Raw genomic sequence first — 25,677 nt, 5'->3', positions numbered from 1 at the left:
ATGGACTGCAGCCGACCAGGCTCCTCTGTCCATGGAATTATCCTGGCAAGAATAATGGAGTGGGTTGCCATTTCCTCCTCCAGGGCATCTTCCTGACCCAAGGATCAAACCCGCGTCTCTTGTATCTCCTGCATTGGCAGGCAGATTCTTTACCACTAAGCCACCTGGGAAGCCCCATACAATGAAATACTGACAGTAATAACAAATAAATGTGTAAATGAGTGAAAGAAGCCTAAATACACACTATATGATCCTATTTCTGTGACATTCTATGTTAGGCAAAACTGATCTACAGTGACAGAAATCAGATCAGTGGTTGCCTAGAGCTTGCAGTAAGAGGGCCCACTGCAGGAAGATGCAGAGAATTTTCTCAAGTGATGAGTCATGATTATACATATGTATATTATTTGCCAAACTTCTTAGAACTTTACACTTAAAATGGATGTACTTTACTACATGTCAATGATACTGCAATAAAATTGATTTAAAAATGAATCTGATAATTCTCAAGAGCAAAAATGAAAGTATTCTAAGCATCTAATATTTTAAAAATATATTTATTTGGCTGTGTTGGGTCTTAGTTACGGCATGTGGGATCTTTGTTGCATCATGCAGAATCTTTTGTTGGAGCAGAGACTCTTCAGCTGTGGCATGTGGGCTCAATAGTTTTAACACGTGGGCTCAGGAGGTTGCAGTGTGCTAGCTTGGTTGTAGCGTGCTAGCTTAGTCGCTCTGCAGCATGTGGGATCTTGGTTCCCCAGCCAGGAATTGAACCTGTGTCCCCTGAACTGCAAGGGGAATTCTTAACCACTAGACCCCCAGGGAAGTCTTTTGTTGTTGTTCGGTTGCTAAGTTGTGTCCGACTCTTTGCAATCCTCTATTACTGACTCACAATTAATCAATAATAAAAGATAGCCCAAAGTTCCTCAAAGCACCAATACTTGGTAATAATTGAGCAAAATATGTGATTACATTCCCCTACTTCTCACACTTCTCCACAGAACTGACTATTACTTAGCACTAAAAAGAAATGGACTATCAAGCCATGAAAAAACATGGGGAACCTTAAATGCATGTTACTCAGTGAAAGACGCCAGTCTGGAAAGGCTACATACTGTATGATTTTCACTGTATGAAACTCTGGAAAAGGCAAAACTATGGAGACAGAAAAAAGATGAGTGGTTACTAGGGTTGGGGGAAGAAAGGGCAGTATAGGTATAGCAAAGAGGATTTAACGCAGTGAAAACACTCTGTATGATACTGTAAGGATGGACATAAGTCATTCTACACTTGTCCATTTCTGTAGAAGGTACAATGCAAAGAGTGAACTCTAAAGTGAACCACTGGACTTTGGGTATTTATAACGTGTCAGTGTAGGTTCACCAATTGTAACAAACACTCTAGGGGGGATGTCAATAACGGGGAGGCTATGCATATGTGGCTTCCCTTGTAGCTCAGTCAGTAAAGAATCTGCCTGCAATGCAGGAGACCTGGGTTCAGTTCCTGGGTGGGGAAGATCCCCTGGTGAAGGAAATGGCCACCCACTCCAGTATTCTTGCCTGGGGAATCCCATGGACAAAGAAGCCTGGCAGGCTATGGGGCCGTAAGAGTTGGACATGACTTAGTGACTAAGCCACCATGCATACATATGTGAGAATGGGGGATATGGAAAATCTCTTTACCTTCTTCTCAATTTTGCTATGAAACAAAAATTGCTCTAAATAAATAAAGTCTTAATTTAAAAAAATAATAATTACCACCCTCCCTGCTTTTTACCCTTCTACGCATAAGTGTCCCGTGTCTCCAAGATTTTCAATGTCCTCTTCCTTTTACCTCTGGAGAAGGAAATGGCAACCCATTCCAGTATTCTTGCCTGGAGAATCCCATGGACAGAGGAGCCTGGCAGACTACAATCCACAGGGTTGCAAGAGCTGGACACCACTTAGCGACTAAACCACCACCTTCCTTTTGCCTTAAAACACACTTCACTGAAATGACTGGTTTAGTTAGCTCTTTACTGCAATAATTAGTTCCAGTGATGAATAAAGTTGCTATAAACATCCATGTGCAGGGGACTGGCTTTTGTTTATTTTTCTATATCCTGTCCCACACAGTACCCCGTACACCTATGGCCCTCAGTTGGTGTTAAGTTTCTGTTAAACCACTGAAAATAACACTCAAGCCAGGAATTCCTAACATTTCTAATTCTGGGGAAATGCAGCAAGGTTAAAAATGTCTCTGTGAGCCTCTAGGCTTTTTCAAAACCCGGGGGGAAAAAAGGCACAAAAGAAGAGAAATACAGGAGTCCCTAATGTCCCTAAAATGCCTGTGAGATAGGTTACCCTGCCTTTCCTAAATGACTCAGCTCTTACCCTAGTAAAGTCTATTTTCTACACAGCAGCAGTAATGACAGGCACCATTAAATTAATTAAATGAGTTATTTTTGGCAAACTGCTTAGACAAGTACCTGATACAGAATCAACATCATTTGTAAAACAAAACAAAATAAAATCTCCATTTGATTCTCACAAAGATTCTGAGTGGGTACTATTAATACCCTCATTTTCAAGAAATCAAGGTACAGAGAAGTGAGGTAACTTGCCCAAACACAGGTAGCTAGCAATGCAGGCAAAAATGCTCTTAATCACTATGCTCAGCTACCCACTGCAACTATATTAAAAGTCAGTTCTCTTCTGTATCCCCAGTGCTGCACAGAAACCTGCCCTATAGTCATTGCTCAATATATGTGTAGACTGAAAGAAAGATTCAAATAAGTGACTCAAGAGGTTAATAATGAGGCATCTTTTCACTCAAAACTATTATCTTCTCTAGAGAAACTCTGGTCCAAAGATGAAATATGTCACTTTTTATTTGTTACTTATCCCAAAAGAGAGTAACAAATGTGCATGACAAGCAAGGAGAATAAGGGAAAATCTTAAATCTCAAAGGAACAGAAAGATGGTATAGCAACAAAAAAATGTACTGTGCTCAACTCAGTCCCTCTCCATCCTGCTGCCCTCTCTGATGGAAGCAACAAAGAATATGGCCTATGTGAATGAAAAAAATATCGCCCACAACAACAGTAAACATAGGTTGCTGCAGCCATCAAGCCATCACATTACAGCCGCCCCTGACAGTGAACCTTGAGCAAACTCAGGACTGAAACAAGATGCCTGTCATCAAGCAGTCAGCCATTGCTTGGCCATCTCCAATGAGGTACCCTGAAGAGATCCAGGGCAAGATACAGGATGCTGGCCCTACAGAGCTCAGGTACATATCAAAGGAATGACTTCAATGAGCCCAGACTTTTGCATCTTCCCTTATACAGAAGAAAAGACCTGGTGGCTCAGATTGGGGCGGGGGTGGGGGGTGGGGGTGGGGGGGTGGGGGGGGTGGGGGGGTGGGGAGGGTGCGGACCCCACCTGCAAAGAAGACCTGGGTTACAGCCACAAAGAAAAGCTTTAAATTCATTAATTTGATATGTCTGGTTTTCTTTACTTAACAGTAATCTTTTGATGTTCTGACTACCTGGTCTTTGTCGCAAAAACTCGTGTATATCCTGGCTCCTCCCTTACCTCTTTGGAGCAGACTGAGAGCTACCTGAGAGGCTTTGCCCTGGTCTTTAAGTCCTCAGTTCCACCTGCCAAATAAAACATAACTTTAAACTTCTAGGTTGTGCTTTCATTTTTTAAGTCAATACCTACCAAAGATGTTTTAGGCAGTACCTGTCAGGATGTACATCAGGGCCTCTTTTCATTGCTCCTACACTTCCCTTTCAAATATATAGGTAAGCATTTGATCTACCTATTCCTGATCCTTCCATAATTTGGCTTCTCCAGCTGGCTTGCCTGTGGACTTGATGGTTTACTGCAACCAGATTACAGCTAGTTATTATACTAATAATTGGCTTAATTTGTTCTCTTTGTTTCCTGTTTGTGCTTTACGTCTCTCTGCTGCACTTGACTTTGTTAATGTTACTGGTTGTGTTATTTACATCCTGCCTATTTTGTAAGATTGTTGTCTCCTGCATTACTCCAGGCCTCCAACAAAACTAATGCTGTCTTGAGAGTTAAACATATATAACTCTACATAGAATAATTACAATAGTGCAACTCTAGGTATGGGAAGAAGCAACAAGGAAAAACATTTCTTGGATCATAATAAATTAGTAAGACAGGGGATCCAGAGAATTTTAAATTATCAACAGGGCCTAATCCAGAAATTAGCATCTTGAGTGGCATAGCAACACAATCTTTGCCTGATCTAGGAATGAGCCTTCCTAGGGAGGTTCATGGGACAAAAATTAGTCATGAAATGTTTCTCCCAAATGTTGGTCAAATTTATGACCAAGGGGAGAGACTGTGGATGAAAAAGGTCGCCTGCCACTTTGGTAAACAAAGGATGTTGCAGCCATTAAGCCATCATATTACAGTTGCCCCTGACAGTGAGCCCTGAGGGAACTCAGGTTGGAGACAAACAGGCTGACCCACTGGCAAGCCATCAGCCACTGCAGCCACCCCAACGGTGCACCCCAAGAGGACTCAGAATGGGAAAGAATAGGGTACTGGCCCTACATACCTAAGGTGTGTATCAAAGGAATGATTTCAATGAACCCAGACTCGCATTTTCCCATCCACAGAAAAGCCTTAAATTCCCTAACTTGAGATACCTAGTTTTCTTTCATTAACGGTAATCTTTTGATGTTCTGACTACCTGGCCTTTGTTGCAAAACCCCTGTAATATCCTGGTTCTTCCTCTACCTCTTTGGAGCACTCCCTCAGAGCTCTTTGAGTAGCTGTCTTGTGGGCCTGAAGTCCCCAGGAAGACTGCCAGATAAAACATAATTCTCAATGTTTAGATTATGCAATTTTTTTCAGTCACCAACATCTTTATTCTCTCATTCCAGGATAAGCCCTTGTGCAAGAACTGAATGCATATGCCTGGTCTCTGCTAGATCATGTCTCTTACTTAAGTGGCAGAGTTAAGAATTGGATGTAGGTCTGTGTGACTGTAAAGAAACCACCTGCGATGCAGAAGATGCCAGGGGTTCGATCCCTGGGTCGGGAAGGTCCCCTGGAGGAGGGCATGGCAACCACTCCAGTATTCTTGCCTTGGAGAATCCCATGGACAGTGAAGCCTGGCAGGCTACAGTCCACAGGTTCGCACAGAGTCGGACACAACTGAAGTGACTGCGAATGCTGTGTGACTTAAGAATCCAGGCTCTGAACCACTCTAGAAAGATCACAGAGTCCTGTGAGAGCATAGGGAGAGAAAGAAAATAGTGTTTATTTCTATATTTGCTTCCTTACTTATCTCTCCTCCCTCAACTTCAGTCTGAGCTCTTCTGATTCAAAGGATATATATTTCATTTCCTGTTTTCCTAATGCCTTCCCTGGCACATGCCACAGAGTAGTCAGCAGATATTCATGAAATGACTAGGCAAATTGATGAATATCAAAAATATAAAAGAATTTTGTTACATAAAAATAACTAGTAACATGGTCTATTTCAGCTTTCAGAAAGTCATAAACAAGGTTCTCCACTAAACACAATTTAAGAGAGAAGAATGAATTTAGTCATAATACAATGTAGTGGGTAGGAAACTGACGATGATTCCAGAAACAAGGAGATGGACTATGTGGAAAAACACATAGAGTGAGAAAAGTATATGCTATAAAAACTGTACCTTTAAAGATTGCTTCAAGGATCAACCTTATTAATAATTTTTTTAAGACAAGTAGAAAAAAAAAGCTGATAGATGCTCAACTATAGAAACATTTTGTCAAGCCATGTGACTAGGCAGCATAGCAGCCTAGTAAATGCAGCTACTATACTAGGAGTTAGTATACAGAACACTGGGATCAACAGATCTGGGTTAAATTCTGGGCTTTTGAAACTTACCAACTTTAGAACTTGGGCAAATGCTTAACCTCTCTGAGAGACAATTTTCTCATCTAATAATGTGGATTAAAAATAATAATAATAATAATGTGGATTAATCACCACTCATGGTGGTTTTGAAGAAAAAAAATGTATATACGTGGGTGTGTATATGAAATAACTAGCATACTGCCAGAAAGATAATATGGAATTCCTTATTCATTATTAAAACTGTTCCATCCCATTATCCTCTGCAACTCCTTTAAATAAAGTAGAAAAATAGAAATTCTGCTCCCTTTTTAAAGATGGTAATCAGGAGCAATTTGTTGAAACTTATTGAGAACTCAGTCCTGAACAAGGAATCCTAATATCCAACATGAAGTAAAAAAATCTAGATTAAATCCATTGTCATACTTCTTAGAGTAACTGAGTCTTTCCAACATTAAGAACTCAATTTGATAAAGGAAAAAGTGGGAGGCTTTGAGACTATAATTAAGCTGGATTTACACAAAAAGAAAAGAGTGTTCTGTAAAGGATAAAAAGTGAACTCTTCAAATCTTTAAAGGCATTTGAAATTTCAATTGGTTCTTTAGACCACCTACTGTTAGTTAAAAATGGCAGGACTCATGAACAACACATGGAATGGGCCAAAGAATCATGAACTCTTGGAGGAGGACAAAACTTCTAGTCATCTAACCTATGACTCTCCTTACAAGGCTGAGGAAGAAGGCATAGGATAGATGCCAAGCTACATATCAAGCTTCTTTTTGCCTCACCAGATACTCACTTCATTGTCATAATTTTTCCAAGATTTTATTTCCTGTGCAGTAAGCAAGACCAGACAGAACAGGTTCATTTGCCTTGCAAAATGGGCCCCAACACTGGAATTATCCAAGACCCTTGTCCCTGACAGCACACTCACACACAAAAACAAAAGTATATACATTCTTGCAATTAATTGATGAAATTATCAGGTCCCTGCAAAGGAAGGTGTATTGAAACAAAGAGCGACAATACAGCCTACAAACAGAAATGCATATTTGGAACTAGAGGCTTTTCCTAGTTTGCTATTTTGGGACTACCCAAATTACTGGAAGCTTCTAGGCGTGATAACTGACTTCTTCCCTATATATCTTAATGATGACACAGTGAGGAAAAGTGGAGCCAGACTGTGAGACATCTTGGGAACACCACACAGCAGGTAACTAGCTATGGCAGGTGATAAACAGAAACTTGACACCTTGTTAAATGAACCAACCAAACTTCAAAAGTCTGTGGCTCTACTCATCTAAATTTTTGAAAGTTTATCAACTTTTATGGGTAAAACACGAAAATGCTTAGAAAAAATTAAAAGTCACTAGGTGAATAAATTCATTCATTTTGAATAAATGCACATACAAAACAAATTAAGCAACTCTGAGGTGAGATATATTAGCTAAAAAAATTATTATTAATCAGTCCTTTGATGCTCTTCCTAATTCCAATAATTCAGAAAAATGGTTATACTAGGAACTTCAGGTCTGCAAGATTAATAGGATCAGGAAAATTTCAACAAATGGTCAGCTGAACATCAGCACACTGTTATGTAACTACCAAAAAAGATGAAGTGATATTACACTAAACTTTAAAAATATTTAGTGACTGAAATAAGCAAGAGAATATCAGAGTGCTGCTCTGCTCCAGTCAGGTGATTCTGAAAATATTGCAGATACTACATTGATGGAACTATGTCAAAACAGATTAAATTCTTAAGCAGGAAAACAAGAATCAAAATCTCAAATCAAAACACAAGAGAACTAATGTAACAACTAGGGATATTTGGACCTAGAAGGAAGAGACAAAACAGGAGTACAACCAACTGCCTTTTAATACTTGCAACTACCATAGTTTCAATTGGCCCTAGGAGAACAAGTAGCAATGGATGGAAAGTACTGAAAAACAGATTTTGCTTTAACAATAATTTTCTATGTTAGTCTCAAAAGTCAATAACCATTAACAGGAAGAGAAGGAGAAACTTAAGTAAGAGAAGTATACCTAAGAGATTTGGGCATACTGAATGAGCCTTTGACAGAAGTGTAGGAGCTCCTATGAAGCATGGCATTTAACCATGCAGATTAGCAATAAATTACACTCTCATTAAGCTGATTTCCAATTTTTTATAACAAGAAAAAAGACAAAGATGATTCTGGGCCATATTTTATGAAAAATAATCTATAAGTTGTAGTCAAGCTACTGCAAAATTTCAGATGAGAAAAGATGGACTGATCTAGGTAGTAGTGATGGCAACAGACAGGTGTGTATGGCTTACAAAAACATCTCAGATAGAGTGCCTGGTACTTGATGAGCTGTTGGAAACTTGAAATAACAGTATTTTGTAAGATTTACTGTGTTAACCTATGCATTCATTTCCTAACAATAAAAACAAGAGTAATGAACACACAGTGCTTTCCACACAATGTTCTCAATATTTTACAGATTAAGTGATTTCATCCTCATACCCCTTAGGAATGGACTCTATCATGCACACTTTACAAATGACAAATTAAAGCTTATATCAGTAAAGTTAGCTAATGAGTACCAAAGAACTAGTAAAAGGTTAAATAAACCCAAAGCTTAAGCTCTTAAAGCACTAGACAGCTATGAAGGAAAGGCAACAAAAGTCAACGTGGGCAGCAATGTTAAGAGCCTAGTGGAGTCAAGAGCATCAGGAGATAAGAGCACTGTAGGTGAAAATGAAGATTTGGTAGTATCAGAATCACATGACAGGTTTGTTGGGAGGAAAAGAGGAAAAAGCCCAAACAAAGAAACAACTGCACTGAATCCAAATTCAGAGAGATGAGTTCTAGGAATTAACTTAAAAAAAAAAAAAAAAAAAAGAACCAAGCAAAGTTGGATAATTTTTAAGCGAAACCAGCTTTGGGAACATTTGTAGTGGATCTCTAAGGTCTCTTTCTGCTTCAACATTCCAGTTAACCCTCTGAATGAATTTTCCAGAAATGAATGGCGGGAGGGAGGAATACCACCACAGAAAAAACGGATATGCAATTACAGTCCACACCGTTTATGCTCCCATTTTCACTAAACGGTCTCTCAGAAATAGGGACAGAACAGACAAATGGAAGGAGGGGTGTGGTATTCACCAGTGCTGGCTAAAAAAGCAGGCTTCCCTCCCACCCCTCCCCGCCACCCGGGATTTTCCAGTACCATAAGCAGAAAGAAACCCCTCCTGACTATAAAAACAGGTGGTCACGAAAGGGAAGCCTGGCGTGCTGCAGTCCACGGGGTCGCAAAGAGTCGGTCACGACTGAGCGACTGAACCAACAACCGACTGCAAAATTAGGTGGACTCCTCAGATCCTCTCAGGCTAACGCCGGATGCCAAGACAAGTCATCCGTTTGCTCACAAATGCTTCAGGAAACCTCTTGGTTGGGGGCCGTCTTCGCCGGGGCCAAAAGAATCCGGCTCCGCATAAGAGGTGTTTGCTCTGCAATTTACAGCCTCAAGAACTCGACTCTCAAGCGATGATTACTTCTGCACATACCTGACGGTCCTCTGGTGAGATTGATCTCTTCCTCGGTAACCACGTAATCCACTCTTCCGTTCATATTTTACTCTCTGGCTTCCGACCGGGGTCAGCGAGGACCGGCGCAGGTGAAGGTGAGAAGCACTCCCAGCAGCGGCCACAGCACCGCACTTTCGGTTTCAGCAGCCCGCGAACCGGAAGAGGAAGCCGGGAGAGGGGCGGGCGCCAGGAATGCCGGGAGTGGTGGTTCTGGTTGCCGCCCCGCACGAACTCTCACCCGGTTCTCAAATCAAACTGTGAGGTGATCAAGGAGCGCGTTTCTGTCGTGATTTTACCATTCCAGACGGATTCGGGGCGGGGCGGGCTGGATAGGAAAGGTAAGAGACATAAAATAGTTGCTCAGTTCAGTTCAGTCACTCAGTCGGGTCCGACTGTTTGCGACCCTAATGACCGCGCAGCCAGGCCTTCCTGTCCATCACCTACTCCGGGGAGTTTACTCAAACTCATGTCCATCGAGTTGGTGATGCTATCCAACTATCTCATACTGTGTCGTCCCCTTCTCCCGCCTTCAATTTTTCCCAGCGTCAGCGTCTTTTCAAATGAGTCAGCTCTTCGCATCAGGTGGCCAAAGTATTGGAGTTTTAGCTTCAACATCAGTCCTTCCAATGAATATTCAGAACTGATTTCCTTTAGGATGGACTGGTTGGATCTCCTTGCAGTCCAAGGGACCGCCAAGAGTCTTCTGCAACACCACAGTTCAAAAGCATCAATTCTTTGGCGCTCAGCTTTCTTTATAGTCCAACTCTCACATCCATACATGACTACTGGAAAAACCATAGCTTTGACTAGACGGACCTTTGTTGGCAAAGTAATGTCTCTGCTTTTTAATATGCTGTCTAGTTTGGTCATAGCTTTTCTTCCAAGGAGCAAGTGTCTTAATTTCACGGCTGCAGTCACCATCTACAGTGATTATGGAGCTCGAGAAAATAAAGTCTGTCCCCGTTTCCATTGTTTCCCCATCTATTTGCATGAAGGGATAGGACCAGACACCATGATCTTGGTTTTTGAATGATGAATTTTAAGCCAGCTTTTTCATTCTCCTCTTTCACTTTCATCAAGAGGCTCTTTAGTTCCTCTTCACTTTTTGCCATAAAGGTGGTGTCATCTGCATAGCTGATGTTATTGATATTTCTCCTGGCAATCTTGATTCCAGCTTGTGCTTCATCCAGCCTGGCATTTTGCATGATGTACTCTGCATATAAGTTAAATAAGCAAGGTGACAACATACAGCCTTGACATACCCCTTTCCCAATTTGGAACCAGTCTGTTGTTCCAAGTCTGGTTCTAACTGTTGTTTCTTAATCTGCATATAGATTTTTCAGGAGGCAGGTAAGGTGGTCTGGTATTCCCATCTCTTGAAGAATTTTCCACAGTTTGTTGTGATCCACACAATCAAAGGCTTAGGTGTAGTCAATAAAGCAGATGTTTTTCTGGAATTCTGTTGCTTTTTCTATGATTCAGTGAATGTTGACAACTTGATCTCTGGTTCTTCTGCCTTTTCTAAATCCAGCTTGAACATCTGGAAGTTCACGATTCACGTACTGTTGAAGGCTGGCTTGGAGAATTTTGAGCATTACTTTGCTACGGTGAGATGAGTGCAATTGTGCAGTAGTTTGAACATTCTTTGGCATTGCCTTTCTTTGGGATTGGAATGAATACTGACCTTTTCCAGTCCTGTGGCAACTGCTGAGTTTTCCAAATTGCTGGCATATTGAGTGCAGCACTTTCACAGCATCATCTTTTAGGATTTGAAATAGCTCAGCTGGAATTTCATCACCTCCACTAGCTTTGCTTGTAGTGATGCTTCCTAAGGCCCACTTGACCTTGCAGTCCAGGATGTCTGGCTCTAGGTGAGTAATCACACCATGGTGGTTATCTGGGTCTTTGAGATCTTTTTTTGTATAGTTCTTCTGTGTATTCTTGACACCTCATCTTAATATCTTCTGCTTCTGTTAGGTTCATACCGTTTCTGTCCTTTATTATGCCCATCTTTCCATGAAATGTTCCCTTGGTATTTCTAATATTCTTGAAGAGATCTCTAGTCTTTCCCATTCTACCTTATAAGAGGCTTGTTTAGCCTTTTAAAGACTTGCATACATGTAAGAGAGACAGAAGAAGGATTTTAATTACAAGTTTGTTCAAGAAAATTCTCTATGGAAGGGGAGAGGGGTAAAGGTCTCTCCCTGTTGGTAAGAGGGAAAATTCAGTCTTTTTTTTTTTTTCTTTTAAGTCACTACAATAAGACCAGTAAACAGAGTAGTTTCTGGTTTGATTATTAATCTGAATTGGAATGCCTTAATTGGGATTGCACTTTTCATTCTTCCACCAATCCCTGTGGTTTAATTCCAGGTTGTTTCTCAAAGCAAAAGCTACTGTGTTTATCAAACAAAGCAAGAAAGGGGCAGATTCAGCAGGAAGGCCTTTTATTTGCCAATCTTGAGAGAAGTTAATATGGAGTAGTGGAAAGAACACAGGAGGTGATGTTAGAAGACCTGATCTCAAGTTTCAGCTCCATCTTCTTCCAGTTGTCTGACTTTGATCAGATAACCTAGTATCTCCCATTTATGTTTTCCTTGTCTTAAAAAGGGCAAGATAACAGATCTTTAAAATGTTTTTGAAAAGAGTAAATGAGATGAAAATTTTTTAAAATGACTTCTCGACTTAAAACTCAGATTTGTGCCATCCTCAACTTGTGGCCCTGCTTAACACATGTTAGTTGAATGAGTAAAGTGACCATAGGAAAAAAAAGTATGATAAGTGAAAAAAAAAAGGTAAGTAGATGACATTGGAATGCCAAGAGAGAAGAGATCAAATTGAAATTGGAAAAGAAAATCAAGAAAGTCATCAATGAAGAAATTTTGAGGGAAAAAGTTTTTTATAGACTGCATGGTGGTAGGGGGAATCACTATTCTGTACTTGCAAGGATTGCCCTTTTCACCTGAGCACTCAGCTTCAAAAGAAATACAAGGAACCATACAAGAAAAAGGGTAAACAAATAAATTGAATAAGTACTGACAGTAAAGAATCTGCCTGCAATGCAGAAGACCCGGGTTTGATCCCTGGGTTGGGAAGATACCCTGGAGAAGGGAATGGCAACCCATTCCAGTGTTCTCGCTTGAGAATTCCACGGAAAGAGATGCCTGGCGAACTCTGGTCCTTGGGGTCCCAAAGAGTTGGACACAACTGAGAGACTGTCACTTCATTTCATTGTCAATAAGTGGAGGGACAGATAAAGCATTTAAATTGCTATTATACATTAATGTAAATATAGTTTTTAAGAATGAGGAAACTATAATTCAGCTACAGAGTGAACAACACAAGAACATATGCTAGTTCCTCATAGGGGTTGGACTGGCTAAGGATGACCAGCTGAAGATTCATGGATTTTAAGTGCTTTTGGCTCACTGAAGCTAAAGTGAGAATTTCCTTGCAATGAGTAAAACTTCCTTTCTATCCTTTGTCACAAGTTTAAAAACCTCACAACTTGTATAAATATAATCATTTGGGGTCTGCTTTTAACTTGGACTAGGTTAATTTTGGAGTGGGAAATGGCAACCCACTCCAGTATTCTTGCCTGGAAAATTCCATGGACAGAGGAGCCTGACAGGCTACAGTCCATGGGGTTGCAAAGAGTTGGGCACAACTGAAGTGACTTAGCACACACACATGCATAGCCTTCAAAGAGCTCACTGTGGTACTTCTCTGGTTGTCCCATGGTTGGGAATCCACTTTTCAAATCAGGGAACATCAGTGTATGATCCCTGGTTGGGGAACTAGGATCCCACAGGCCGAGAAACAACTCGGCCCTTGCCCTGGAACTACTGAGCACATGTGCTCTAGAGCCCATGCACCACAACTAGAGAAGGCCTGAGTGCCAAAATGAAGACCCAGTTCAGTTGGGGGAAAGAAAAAAACACAACTCACAGTGAGATGGGGAGAAATAACAGGAGTTCTCATGGACTGTGTAATTGTGCTGGGGCTTCACATGTGTTCAGAGGTATGTCAGTGTAATTCCTTCACGCAATAAACTGAAAAGAGCCATGCTGTCTTAAAAAAAAAAAAAAAAAGAATGAGGAAACAATATGTAGGAAGGCAGAAAACAGGAAATGGGAGTTTCCACTAAGAGAAAACAACTAAGAAAATCTGTGGAATCAGGGGAGTCATGTTGTTACCAAATGCAAGTCCTTGTGCCTAATGCACAGTGAGGCCAAACAATATGTCCCACCTAAGAATTATTTTTCCGCTCTGAATTAACTTTTTATCTAAAGCTAAAAAAATTTTACATGTAGATGTACAGCTAATGGAATATTGATTTTACATGTGTAGGATAGCAGTCAAGATTTTACTTTTTTGCCAGGTTAGTATTGCTTTGTCCCAGCACTACATATTTATAAGATATTCCTTTACTTGGTGTGCTATGCCTTTTTAAAAATTTTATTTACTCATTTATTTATTGGGCAAATTTGGTGTTGACCTCTATATGTTTTTTTCCTGGACTATTATTTAAAATTTTGTCTGTTATCCATACACATGTGTGTGTGCATGCTAAGTCGCTTCAGTTGTGTCCGACTCTTCGACCCTATGGACTGTAGCCCAACAGGCTCCTCTGTCCATTGGATTCTCCAGGCAAGAATAGGAGATCTTCCCAACCCAGGGATCAAACCTACATCTCTTCTGTGTCCTCCATTGGCAGACAGGTTCTTTACGGCTCACGCCACCTGGGAAGCCCTGTCCTTGTACACATACCTTAATTAGGATCTTGGGTAAATCTTGGCCCTTTAAACTTCCAACATAAACTTGAGAATCATCTCAGGTTTTACAAAATGGCTGTTGAAACTTTGATTGGATTGCATTAAATTTTTACAGCAAGCTGGAGCAAGATTATATCTTTATGATTCTGAATCCTCTAACCCATGACTATCACTACATTTATTTTCAGTCACTTTAACCTCAGAAAAAAATTTTTTTTCTGTGAAATAGTCTTGAATGCCTTTATTCAATGTAAAATTTGGATACTTTTAAGCTATTATAAATTGTTTCTGAAACTTTCAATTTTTTTACCCTGGTATATAGAAATACAATTGATCTTTGTTGACCTTATATCTTACAAACTTGTTAAACTAATTTATCAATTCTAATAACTCATTTGTGAAGGCTTTTGGATTTTTCATACAAGTAATCACATTCAAATAATGACATTTAAAATTTTCTTTCCAATCTTTTACCAATTGTTTTCATTTTCTTGCCTTACTGGATTGGCTAGGACTTCCGGTACATTGTTGAATAGAAGTGGTAAGAGTAAGAATTCTGTGGAAATCTTTGATCTGATCTTAAAGGGAATGATTTCAACATTTCACCATTAAGCCTGACATTTTCTGGGTAGGATTTCTATAATCTTGAATCAAAATAAAAAATTTCCCCTCCATTTTTAGTGCTATTAGTATGTGAGGTGACCTAAAAAATTTCCCCCGATTGCTTTCATGGTTATTTTCCATTTCACTGCTTTTGGCAAACTTTCTATCATGTGTATTTATTGTTATTATTATTATTATTATTATTATTATTATCATTACTGCTACTACCACAGCTATGTCTATTCTGTGTATAGCTTGTAACAGTTTTTGTTTGCAGCTTATCTTTCATGAGATTTGGCAAATTCTCACCATTGTTTTGTTCAAATGTTGCTTTTGTTCCATTCATTTTTTTATTTGTGTTCTAGAACTTCAGTTATATGTAAGTTAGATTGTCTCACAGCATCCTCTTTTTATTTGGGCTTCCCTCATAGCTCAATGGGTAAAGAATCTGCCTGCAATACAGGTTCGATTCCTGGGTCAGGAAGATCCTCTGGAGAAGGAAATGGCAACCCACTCCAGTATTCTTGCCTGGAGAATCCCATGGACAGAGGAGCCTGGCAGGCTACAGTCCATGGGATCTCAAGAGTCAGACACGACTTAGCAACTAAACCACCACCTCTTTATATTTAACCCTCTCATCACTGTCTCTTTATTTAACCCTTTCATCACTGTCTTAATCCTTTCATGTCTCCATGTTTTATTCTGGATTTTTTTTTCTTTCAGAACTTTCTTTCAGTTTAGTAATTCTCTATTCAGTTGTGTTTCATTTCTTACTGTTTTTATCTACTGAATCTTAAACACTGGACATTATAGTTTTCATATTAGAATTCTGTTTGGTTCTTTTTCAAACTTACTATGTCTTTTATAGCTTCCAGTTCTTTGCCAAAACTTAAAATCTTGTCTTTTATCTTAAATCTATTAAGCATAGTTTTCTAAGTCTGTGCCTAATATAATAATTAGCTAGCTTTAATAGCTGGAGTCCCCACAGATCTAATATTTGTTCTTTCTGCTGGTTCTTGTTGATGTTGCCTTATCTCTTTGTGTTCCTAGCTATTTAAAAATTTTTATTGAATACTGTATTTGCAGAATCAGAATTAATTTCTGGCCCAAGATGACATTTTCATTATCCAGAGAGCATTTCACTTTTTTACCTTCTGCCAGTGCCTAGAGGCAATAGCAATCCAAAATACTTTGATCCAAATTCAGGGATTGAAATAATTAGATGTTTTAAAAACAGTGAGATATAATTACATGCCATAAAATTCACCTGTTTATGTAAAGTAATTAGCCTCCAACTAATAAAAATAAATGGAAAAAAATAATAAAAACAACTGGACTATAAAAAAAAATTCACCTGTTTAAAGCACACTTAAGTTCAAGAGTTTTAGTATACTTGTAGAGTTCTGCAACTTTAACCATAATCTAATTATAGAACAATTTTATCCAAACAACTTTATGCCATAAAGAAATTCTGTTCTGAGTAGTACTCACTCCTCACTCCCTTCCCAACTCTAGGGAACCGCTAATCTACTTTTGGTTTCCAGGCTTTGCTTTTTTTAGACATTTCATAAAAAGAATAGCACAGTATGTGGTCTTTTGTGACTAGATTCCTTCAATTAGCATGTTTTCAAGCTTCACTGTGTGGTAGCATGTGTCAATACTTTATTCTTTCTTATTGTTAATAGTATTCCATCAAATGGATATACCACTTTTGTTTATTTATCAGTTAATGGCATTTGGATTATTTCCACGTTGGTGATTATAAATATTGCTGCTGTGCATATGTATGTACTAGGTTTTGTGTGGATGTTTTAATTTCTCTTGGGTATATGAATTGCTGAGTCATATGGCAACTCTATGGTTAATATTTTAAGGAATTTGCAACTGGCTTATGAAGTGAATGGATTCTGGGCTGAAGTTCCTATAAGTGTCAGTCAGCTGCACTTCTAAAAGCGGAAATTGATTTAGTCCATTCTGGCTGCTATAACTAAATACCATACATTGGGTGGCTTATTTACAACAGTAATTTATTTCTTACAGTTCTGAGCTGAGAAGTTCAAGACCATAGTGCTGACAGATTCAGTGTCTGGTAAGAACCCAGTTCCTGGCTCACAGAGTTTTCTAGCTATAACCTCACGTGGCAAGAAGGAGCAAGAGGGCTCTCTTGAGCGTCACATACAAAGGCAGTAATTCCATTCATGAGGGCTCTACTTTCATGACTAATCAACTCCCAAAACCACCTCCAAAATCCATCTCAATAGAGATTAGGTTTCAAGATGAATTTGGAGGAGTTACAAACATTGAGCTCATGACAGAAATACTCTCAAAGAAAAACAACACTAAATGCCATGCTCAACTCTGAATTCCTTTCTTCCCTCTGTTCTCAGCCTGATAATTATTCTCTATCTTGTTACATATTTTATGCCTTAAAGTAGATTTCTTACTATACATTCTATCTAGATGGTCTAGTTTTCTCAAGAGTTTGATCTGAATTACCTAGTCTATCACTATTGGTAGTAGAAGTCCTTTAGTTATTTCTTTAGTTGTCAGTTCTTCCCAACTCTACTGTGAATTCTTTGACAAAAAGGGCTGTATGTCTTGTTCATGTCTGTAGTACCAGATCCTAGCACCTAGTACATATTTTATAAATGTTATACAAGTCTTAAGTTCTTGCTTTCAAGTATGGAATGGATGCTGAGTAATTAAAACTGCTCACAAAATCTGGGAAAGCCAGAGAGCCAACCACAGTAACAATGAAGCTAGAGCAAACTTAGGTCCACAAATGGTCTAAGGCAGACCAGGCCATTGTTGCTGATGGGCCCATGAACTGCACTTGTATTACTGATACCAATAAAGCTACATTCTAGAGCCGCTCCTGGGGAAGTAGGGCTATTGCTACTGCTAAACAGGAAGACCAACAGGAAAAGGGATGGCAGTAGAGAAGAGCAGGGAAAGCTGAGGAAGAGAGTGCAGGAATGGACATGGTAAATTTTGGAGAAACCTGATCTTGTGAAAGAATTGATAAGGGAATTTACTCTTTTTTCACTCTTTCAAAAATGTCATCACCCTCCAAGCCATTTAAATTCAACTGCTGTTCAAAAGGATTTCTTCAGTAGCTGCTATGTGGTCTACATGTCCCAACAGTTTCTATGAAAATGACTTTCAAGTAGAACAAGAAACTTGTTAATAAAAAGGATTATATTTCTCATCCACTTACATAGATAGAATTTTTATAGTAAGAATGCTTCTTCAGAAGCATGGTACTCCTCCAGGAATATCATCTGGTTCTCAGTCATCCTGTCCACAAGTATATCAGATCCAAAACCAAGGAGTAACTCTGTAGAGGACTGGGATAATCTGTCTGTGCCACAAAAGACTTTGTTTTTAAATACACTTTGCTATTAATATATACCAGAAGATTTCTATGCAACAGGAAATGAAGGACTATCCAGAATCCAAGTGACTGTTTCATCTCATTTCTTATATGTAGGGTCCCTAAGCAGTCTGTCATCTTTCCACTTTAGAGTCTTCCTCTCTTTGATAAGAGTAAGTACTTGGATGGGATGAAGGTACTTCATATTGGCCAGAACTCGAAGTCCTCTACCCATACATTTTTGAAGGGATGGGTATTAGCCTAATATGTAGATGTCTCATAAGTTATAAACATCAGTGCTTTTTTTTAAGTACAGGTTATCTATTTTTCTTTTCTTCAAAATTACAGATAATATCATAAAGAACATCTATTACTTTGCAGAGGTCCAAATGTTAGGTCAAAAGGGATATTCATTTAAATTTTGATAAATTTATTGAATTCAGATTAAGTTAATTCATAACAGTGAATGAGCATCTGTTTCTGTACATTTTCACTAACTTTGTTCTCTTCAGTTCAGTTCAGTTGCTCAGTTTTTTCCAGCTCTTTGCGACCACATGAACTGCAGCATGACAGACTTCCCTGACCAACACCAACTCCTGGAGCTTGCTCAAACTTATGTCTGTTGAGTCAGTGATGCCATCCAACCATCTCATCCTCTGTCGTGCCCTTCTTCTCCTGCCTTCAATCTTTCCCAGCATCAGGGTCTTTTCCAGTGAGTCAGCTCTTTGCATCAGGTGACCAAAGTATTGAAGCTTCAGTTTCATCATCAGTCCTTACAATGATTACTCAGGATTGATTTCCTTTAGGATTGACTCATTTTGATCTCCTTGCAGTCCAGGGTACTCTCAAGAGTTTTCTCCAACACCACAGTTCAAAAGCTTTAGTGCTTCAGTGCTCAGCTTTCTTTATGGTCCAACTCTCATATTCATACATGACTACTGGAAAAACTACAGCTTTGACTATACCAACCTTTGCTGGCAAAGTAATGTCTCTGCTTTTCAATAGGCTGTCTAGGTCAGTCATAGCATTTCTTCCAAGGGGCAAGCATCTTTTAATTTCACAGCTGCAGTCACAATCTGCAGTGATTTTGGAGCCCAAGAAAACACAGTTTGTCACTGTTTCCATTCTTTCCCCATCTATTTGCCATGAAGTGATGGGACCAGATGCCATGATCTTAGTTTTCTGAATGTTGAGTTTTAAGCCAGCTTTTCACTCTCCTCTTTCACTTTCATCTAGAGGCTCCTGAGTTCCTCTTCACTTTCTGCTCTAAGGGTGGTGTCATCTGCATATCTGAGGCTGTTGATATTTCTCCTAGCAATCTTGATTCCAGCTTGTGCTTCATCCAGTCCAGTATTTCACATGATGTACTCTGCATATAAGTTAAATAAGCAGGGTGATAATATACAGCCTTGATGTACTTCTTTCTCAATTTGGAAACAGTCCGTTGTTCCATGTCCAGTTCTACCTGTTGCCTCTAGACCTGCATTTCTCAGGAGGCAGGTATGGTGGTATGATATTCCCATCTCTTTCAGAATTTTCCACAGTTTGTTGTGATCTACACAGTCAAAAGGCTTTAGCATAGTCAAGGAAGCAGAAGTAGATGTTTTTCTGGAATTCTCTTGCTTTTTTAATGATCCAACTGATGTTGGCAGAGATCAGGTTCCTCTGCCTTTTCTAAATCCAGCTTGAACATCTGGACATTCTTGGTTTGTGTTTTTTTGAACCCTAGCTTGGAGAATTTTGAGCATTCGTTTGGTAGCATGTGAGATGACTGCAATTGTGTGATAGTTTGAGCATTCTTTGGCATTGCCTTTCTTTGGGATTGGAATGAAAACTGACCTTTTCCAGTCCTGTGGCCACTGCTGAGTGTTCCAAATTTGCTGGCATGTTGAGTGCAGCACTTTCACAGCATCATCTTTCAGGATTTGAAATAACTCAGCTGAAATTCTCTTACCTCCACTAGCTTTGTTTGTAGTGATCCTTCCTAAGGCCCACTTGACTTTGCATTCCAGGATGTCTGGCTCTAGGTGAGTGATCACACCATCATGGTTATCTGGGTTATTAAGATCTTTTTTTGTATAGTTCTTCTGTGTACTCTTGCCACCTCTTCATAATATCTTCTGCTTCTGTGCTTAGGTCCATACCATTTCTGTCCTTTATTGTGCCTATCTTTGCATGAAATGTTCCCTTGGTATCTCTAGTTTCTTGAAGAGATCTCTAGTTTTTCCCATTGTATTTTTTTCCTCTATTTCTTTGCATTGATCACTGAGGAAGGCTTTCTTATCTCTCCTTGATATTCTTTGGAACTCTGCATTCAGATGGGTATATCTTTCCTGTTCTCCTTTGCCTTTGCCTTTCACGTCTCTTCTTTTCTCAGCTATTTGTAAGGCCTCCTCAGACAACCATTTTGCATTTCTTTTTCTGGAGGATGGTTTTGATCACTGCCTCCTGTACAGTGTTACAAACCTCCATCCATAGTTCTTCAGGCACTCTGTCTGCCAGATCTAATCCCTTGAATCTATTTGTCAATTCCACTGTATAATCGTAGGGATTTGATTTAGACCATACCTTAGTGGTCCAGTTGTTTTCCCTACTCTCTTCAATTTAAGCCTGAATTTGGCAATAAGGAGTTCATGATATGAGCCACAGTTAGCTCCCAGTCTTTTTTGCTGACTGTATAGAGCTTCTCCACCTTTGGCTGCAAAGAATATAATCTGTCTGATTTTGGTTGACCATCTGGTGATGTCCATGTGTAGAGTCATCTCTTGTGTTGTTGGAAGAGGGTGTTTGCTATGACCAGTGTGTTCTCTTGGCAAAACTCTACTAGCCTTTGCCCTGCTTCATTCTGTACTCCAAGGCCAAACTTGCCTGTTACTCCATGTGATTCTTGACTTCCTACTTTTGCATTCCAGTCCCCTATGATGAGGAGAAGGCAATGGCACCCCACTCCAGTACTCTTGCCTGAAAAATCCCATGGATGGAGGAGCCTGGTAGGCTGCAGTCCATGGGGTCGCTGGGAGTCGGACACGACTGAGTGACTTCACTTTCACTTTTCACTTTCATGCATTGGAGAAGGAAATGGCAACCCACTCCAGTGTTCTTGCCTGGAGAATCCCAGGGATGGGGGAGCCTGGTGGGCTGCCATCTATGGGGTCGCACAGAGTCGGACACGACTGAAGTGACTTAGCAGCCCCTATGATGAAAATACTCAACTTCAGCTTCTTCGACTTTACTGATTGGGGCATAGACTTGGATTACTGTGATATTGAATGGTTTACCTTGGAAATGAACAGATATCATTCTGTCATTTTTGAGATTGCTTCCAAGTACTGCATTTCAGGCTCTTTTGCTGACTATGAGGGCTACTCCATTTCTTCTAAGGGTTTCTTGCCCACAGTAGTAGATATAATGGTCATCTGAGTTAAATTCACCCATTCCATTTTAGTTCACTGATTCCTAAGATGTCAATGTTTACTCTTGTCATCTCCTATTTGACCACTTCTAATTTACCTTGATTCATGGACCTAATATTCCAGGTTCCTGTGCAGTATTGTTCTTTATAGCATTGGAATTTACTTCCATCACCAGTGACATCTACAACTCGGCTTTGTATTTGCTTTGGCTCAGCCTCTTCATTCTTTCTGGATCTATATCTCCACTCTTCCCCAGTAGCTTGTTGGGCACCTACTGACTTGGGGAGTTCATCTTTCAGTGTTATATCTTTTTGCATTTTCATACTGCCCACTAACTTTGTGGGTGATCATAATGTTTTAATCTTTATAGCTGGCTACAGAATACTATTTAAGATCTCATTGAGGGACTTCCCTGTTGATCCAGTGGCTAAGACTCCACACTCCCAATGCAGGGAGCTGGGGTTTGATCCCTGGTCAGGTAACTAGATCCCACATGCCACAACTAAGAGTTTGCATGCCACAACTAAAGACCTGGCACAGCAAAAAAAAAAAAAAGGAGAGATCTCACTGATTCATGTTTCTTTGGATGCTATTCAGTTGAAAAAAATTTAAATGTTAAGTGGTAACTTGTAGACGTCAGCAAATTTGGAAAACTCAGCAGTGGCCACAGGACTGGAAAAGGTCAGTTTTCATTCCAATCCCAAAGAAAGGCAATGCCAAAGAATGCTCAAAGTACTGCACAATTGCACTCATCTCACATGCTAGTAAAGTAATGCTCAAAATTCTCCAAGCCAGGCTTCAGCAATACGTGAATCATGAACTTCCAGATGTTCAAGCTGGTTTTAGAAAAGGCAGAGGAACCAGATATCAAATTGCCAATATCTACTGGATCATCGAAAAAGCAAGAGTTTCAGAAAAACATCTGTTTTGCTTTATTGACTATGCCAAAGCCTTTGACTGTGTGGATCACAATAAACTCTGGAAAATTATAAAAGAGATGGGAATACAATACCACCATACCTGCCTCTTGAGAAACCTGTATGCAGGTCAGGAAGAAACAGTTAGAACTGGACATGGACCAACAGACTGGTTCCAAATAAGAAAAGGAGTATGTCAAGGCTGTATATTGTCACCCTGTTTATTTAACTTATATGCAGAGTACCTCATGAGAAACGGTGGGCTGGAGGAAGGACAAGGTGGAATCAAGATTGCCAGGAGAAATATCAATAACCTCTGATATGCAGATGACACCACCCTTATGGCAGAAAGTGAGGAAGAACTAAAGAGCCTCTTGATGAAAGTGAAAGAGGAAAGTGAAAAAGTTGGCTTAAAGCTCAACATTCAGAAAACTAAGATCATGGCATCTGGTCCCATCACTTCATGGGAAATAGATGGGGAAACAGTGTCTGACTTTATTTTTCTGGGCTCCAAAATCGCTGCAGATGGTGATTGAAGCCATGAAATTAAAAGACACTTACTCCTTGGAAGGAAAGTTATGACCAACCTAGATAGCATTTTAAAAAGCAGCGACATTACTTTGATAACAAAGGTCTGTCTAGTCAAGGCTATGGTTTTTCCAGTGGTCATGTATGGATGTGAGAATTGGACTATAAAGAAAGCTGAGCATCAAAGAATTGATGCTTTTGAACTGTGGTGTTGGAGGAGACTCTTGAGAGCCCCTTGGACAGCAAGGAGATCCAGCCAGTCCACCCTAAAGGAGATCAGTCCTGGGTGTTCATTGGAAAGACTGATGTTGAAGCTGAAGCTCCAACACTTTGGCCACCTGATGTGGAGAGCTGACTCATTTGAAAAGACCCTGATGCTGGGAAAGATTGAGGGCAGGAGGAAAAGGGGATGATAGAGGATGAGTTGGTTGGATGGCATCACCGACACAATGACATAGGTTTTGGTGGACTCCGGGAATTGGTGATAGACAGGGAGGCCTGGCATGCTGCGGTTCATGAGGTCGCAAAGAGTCAGACATGACTGAGCAACTGAACTGAACTATAGATGGTTCTACATGTATGATATTAAATACTTAACATCAGTAAGTATTTCAGTGAATTGATACATATCAATTGTGTGTCATTTACTGTTCAAACATATTTAAGAGGCCTTTTTGTTGTTTTTGTTACAGAAATTAACCCATTTATTATAGGCTAGCAACGTTATCAACTGGTGGTGCTTCAGCTGGTCCTTCAATCCCTTCAGTCTTCTGATGGCAGACTTTACTGTGACAGCAGAAGTGGTGTGGTAGGTCCAGGCACCACCAGCTACAGTTTTCATGCAGGAACCACAGTGCCAAATGCCCACAGCTCATCTCTTCATCTTGGTTTTGCCGCAGAAGGAGCACGTGTACTTGGCGTGCTGGCTGATTTCAATTTTCTTCACCATTTTCCTGAGGGAGGCACCTTAACGGGCCCTGTATTTGCCCACAATTCCAGTCTTCTTCGTGCGTTTCACCGTGATAATGCAACCTAGATCCGAGCCCACGAGCTAAGAGGCCTTACTTCTTAATGCAAGATTACAATGATGATGATCATTATTTGTGAGATATTTCTACCTTTTCCCTATCCTATTGGTGGTGTGCTCAGAATTGGTGGTATGCTTAGACTTCTCCAAAATAATAAAAATATTCTTGTGGAAAAATAATTCCTCTTCTCACCCCCTACCCCCCTGCCCAGAGATGTCCACATTCTAGTCACTGGAAACTGTGAATATGTTTTCTTATGCAGCAAAAAGGAATCAAGAGATGGAATTTAGATAGTAAGCAGCTGTTCTTCAAATAGGAAAATTATCCTTGGTGATCTAGTGGCCCTAGTGTGCCGGGTGCCAGCTCACGGGATCCCACCCATGATAAGGTCATGAAGAGAAAACCCGACAGGCAAGGGGGATCAGGTTTTCAGGGATTCCGAAAAGCTCCCCCCACGGCGCTCACCTTAATAATGATATCTGTCTTTCTGATGCTTGCTGCAATAGACTACTCCCTAATTTCTGTGACACAGGCAGAAGGCCTTCCCTGATCTCTTTCCAAATAAGAATCAATTTAGAACTTTAATCAATAAGTTTCCCAGGTGGTGGTATTTTATGAGATTATCCAGGGTGAAAGGAGTGTTTTAATTTAAACTCCTTTGCTGGTATTTTAGTTTGTTTGGTAAATGCGTCTATGCCCTTGGTACTAATATGCATGACTGCTCGTAATATCCTAATCATAAAACAGCATAAAGATCCTGATCATATAAAGGCCCTAATAGACATAGAGCCCTTCGGGGAGTGAGGAAGCCCTATTAAAAAATGCAAGAAAAATTATTCTAAAAGTGGCTACTGTGTTAACATTTGCTTGCTGTGTTTTTGCTCTTAATGTGCTAAGGTTGTGTTATGGAAACCATTGTTAATATTGTTAAAGATCTAGAAAAATAAGAGCTTAGCCCTAGTGTGGTAACAATGAGATGGTTGTTAATTGTCAGCCAGGAGTGCTAGGCAGAGGCTGCCTCACTGAAGCCGCAGAGTCTGTGTGGGGTAAACCTCTTAGATAAATTCAACTGACAACTTCTGCAGAAGAATTAACTTTTATGTTAACAAGGTTATATTTCTACTATGTTGTGACATGCTGTATTGTTGCCCTATAAGACTATAACTTTTCTGTTAAGATCACCGCAAAAACATAAAATAGGTTTACATTCACCTGATTTGCATAAAATGTTAATAGGCCCCAAGGCCAGAAGATAATGTGCAAAGATTTATTATAGAAATAGAATGCAGAAAACATCCTGTTCTTCCTAAAGGACAAGCTGATGTAATGTTAAACTATCTTCCCCTCAGAAATGTATTAACTTAGGGTATAAAAGCTACAGTAAAAAATAAAGCATTGCCAGACTCTGCTGCACACCCCCAGCCGGGTCTCTCTCTCTCTCTCTCTCTCCCTCTCCCTCTCCCTCCCTCCCTCCCTCCCTCCCTCCCTCTCTCTCTCTCTCTCTCTCTCTCCCTCTCTCCCTCCCTCCCTCCCTCCCTCCCCCTCTCTCCCTCCCTCCCTCCCTCCCTCTCTCTCTCTCTCTCCCTCCCTCCCTCGCTGAC

The 25,677-nt window shown here is 40.0% G+C and overlaps 1 protein-coding gene and 1 long non-coding RNA gene across 2 annotated transcripts in view; one reads left to right on the top strand and one right to left on the bottom strand.

Annotated features, from left to right (window-relative positions):
• The window catches only part of SYNJ2BP (synaptojanin 2 binding protein), a 46,019-nt gene extending 36,424 nt beyond the window's left edge, over positions 1 to 9,595 (bottom strand). The window contains exon 1 of the mRNA XM_061156780.1: positions 9,422 to 9,595. Coding sequence (XP_061012763.1) covers positions 9,422 to 9,485 — 64 coding nt within the window. The 5' untranslated portion in view covers positions 9,486 to 9,595. The remainder of the gene's footprint in view (positions 1 to 9,421) is intronic.
• A 39-nt stretch (positions 9,596 to 9,634) lies between these two features.
• Positions 9,635 to 25,447, top strand: LOC133066072 (uncharacterized). The gene is made up of 3 exons (XR_009695071.1): positions 9,635 to 9,780; positions 16,858 to 16,906; positions 23,741 to 25,447. It is a non-coding gene; the product is annotated as an uncharacterized LOC133066072 (long non-coding RNA).
• The last annotated feature ends 230 nt before the right edge of the window (positions 25,448 to 25,677 follow it).

Source organism: Dama dama, chromosome 12 (genome assembly GCF_033118175.1).
Source record: "Dama dama isolate Ldn47 chromosome 12, ASM3311817v1, whole genome shotgun sequence".
Lineage (NCBI taxonomy): Eukaryota > Metazoa > Chordata > Mammalia > Artiodactyla > Cervidae > Dama > Dama dama.
The sequence above is the reverse complement of the archived record's forward strand: the minus strand, read 5'-3'. Positions and strand labels throughout refer to the sequence as shown.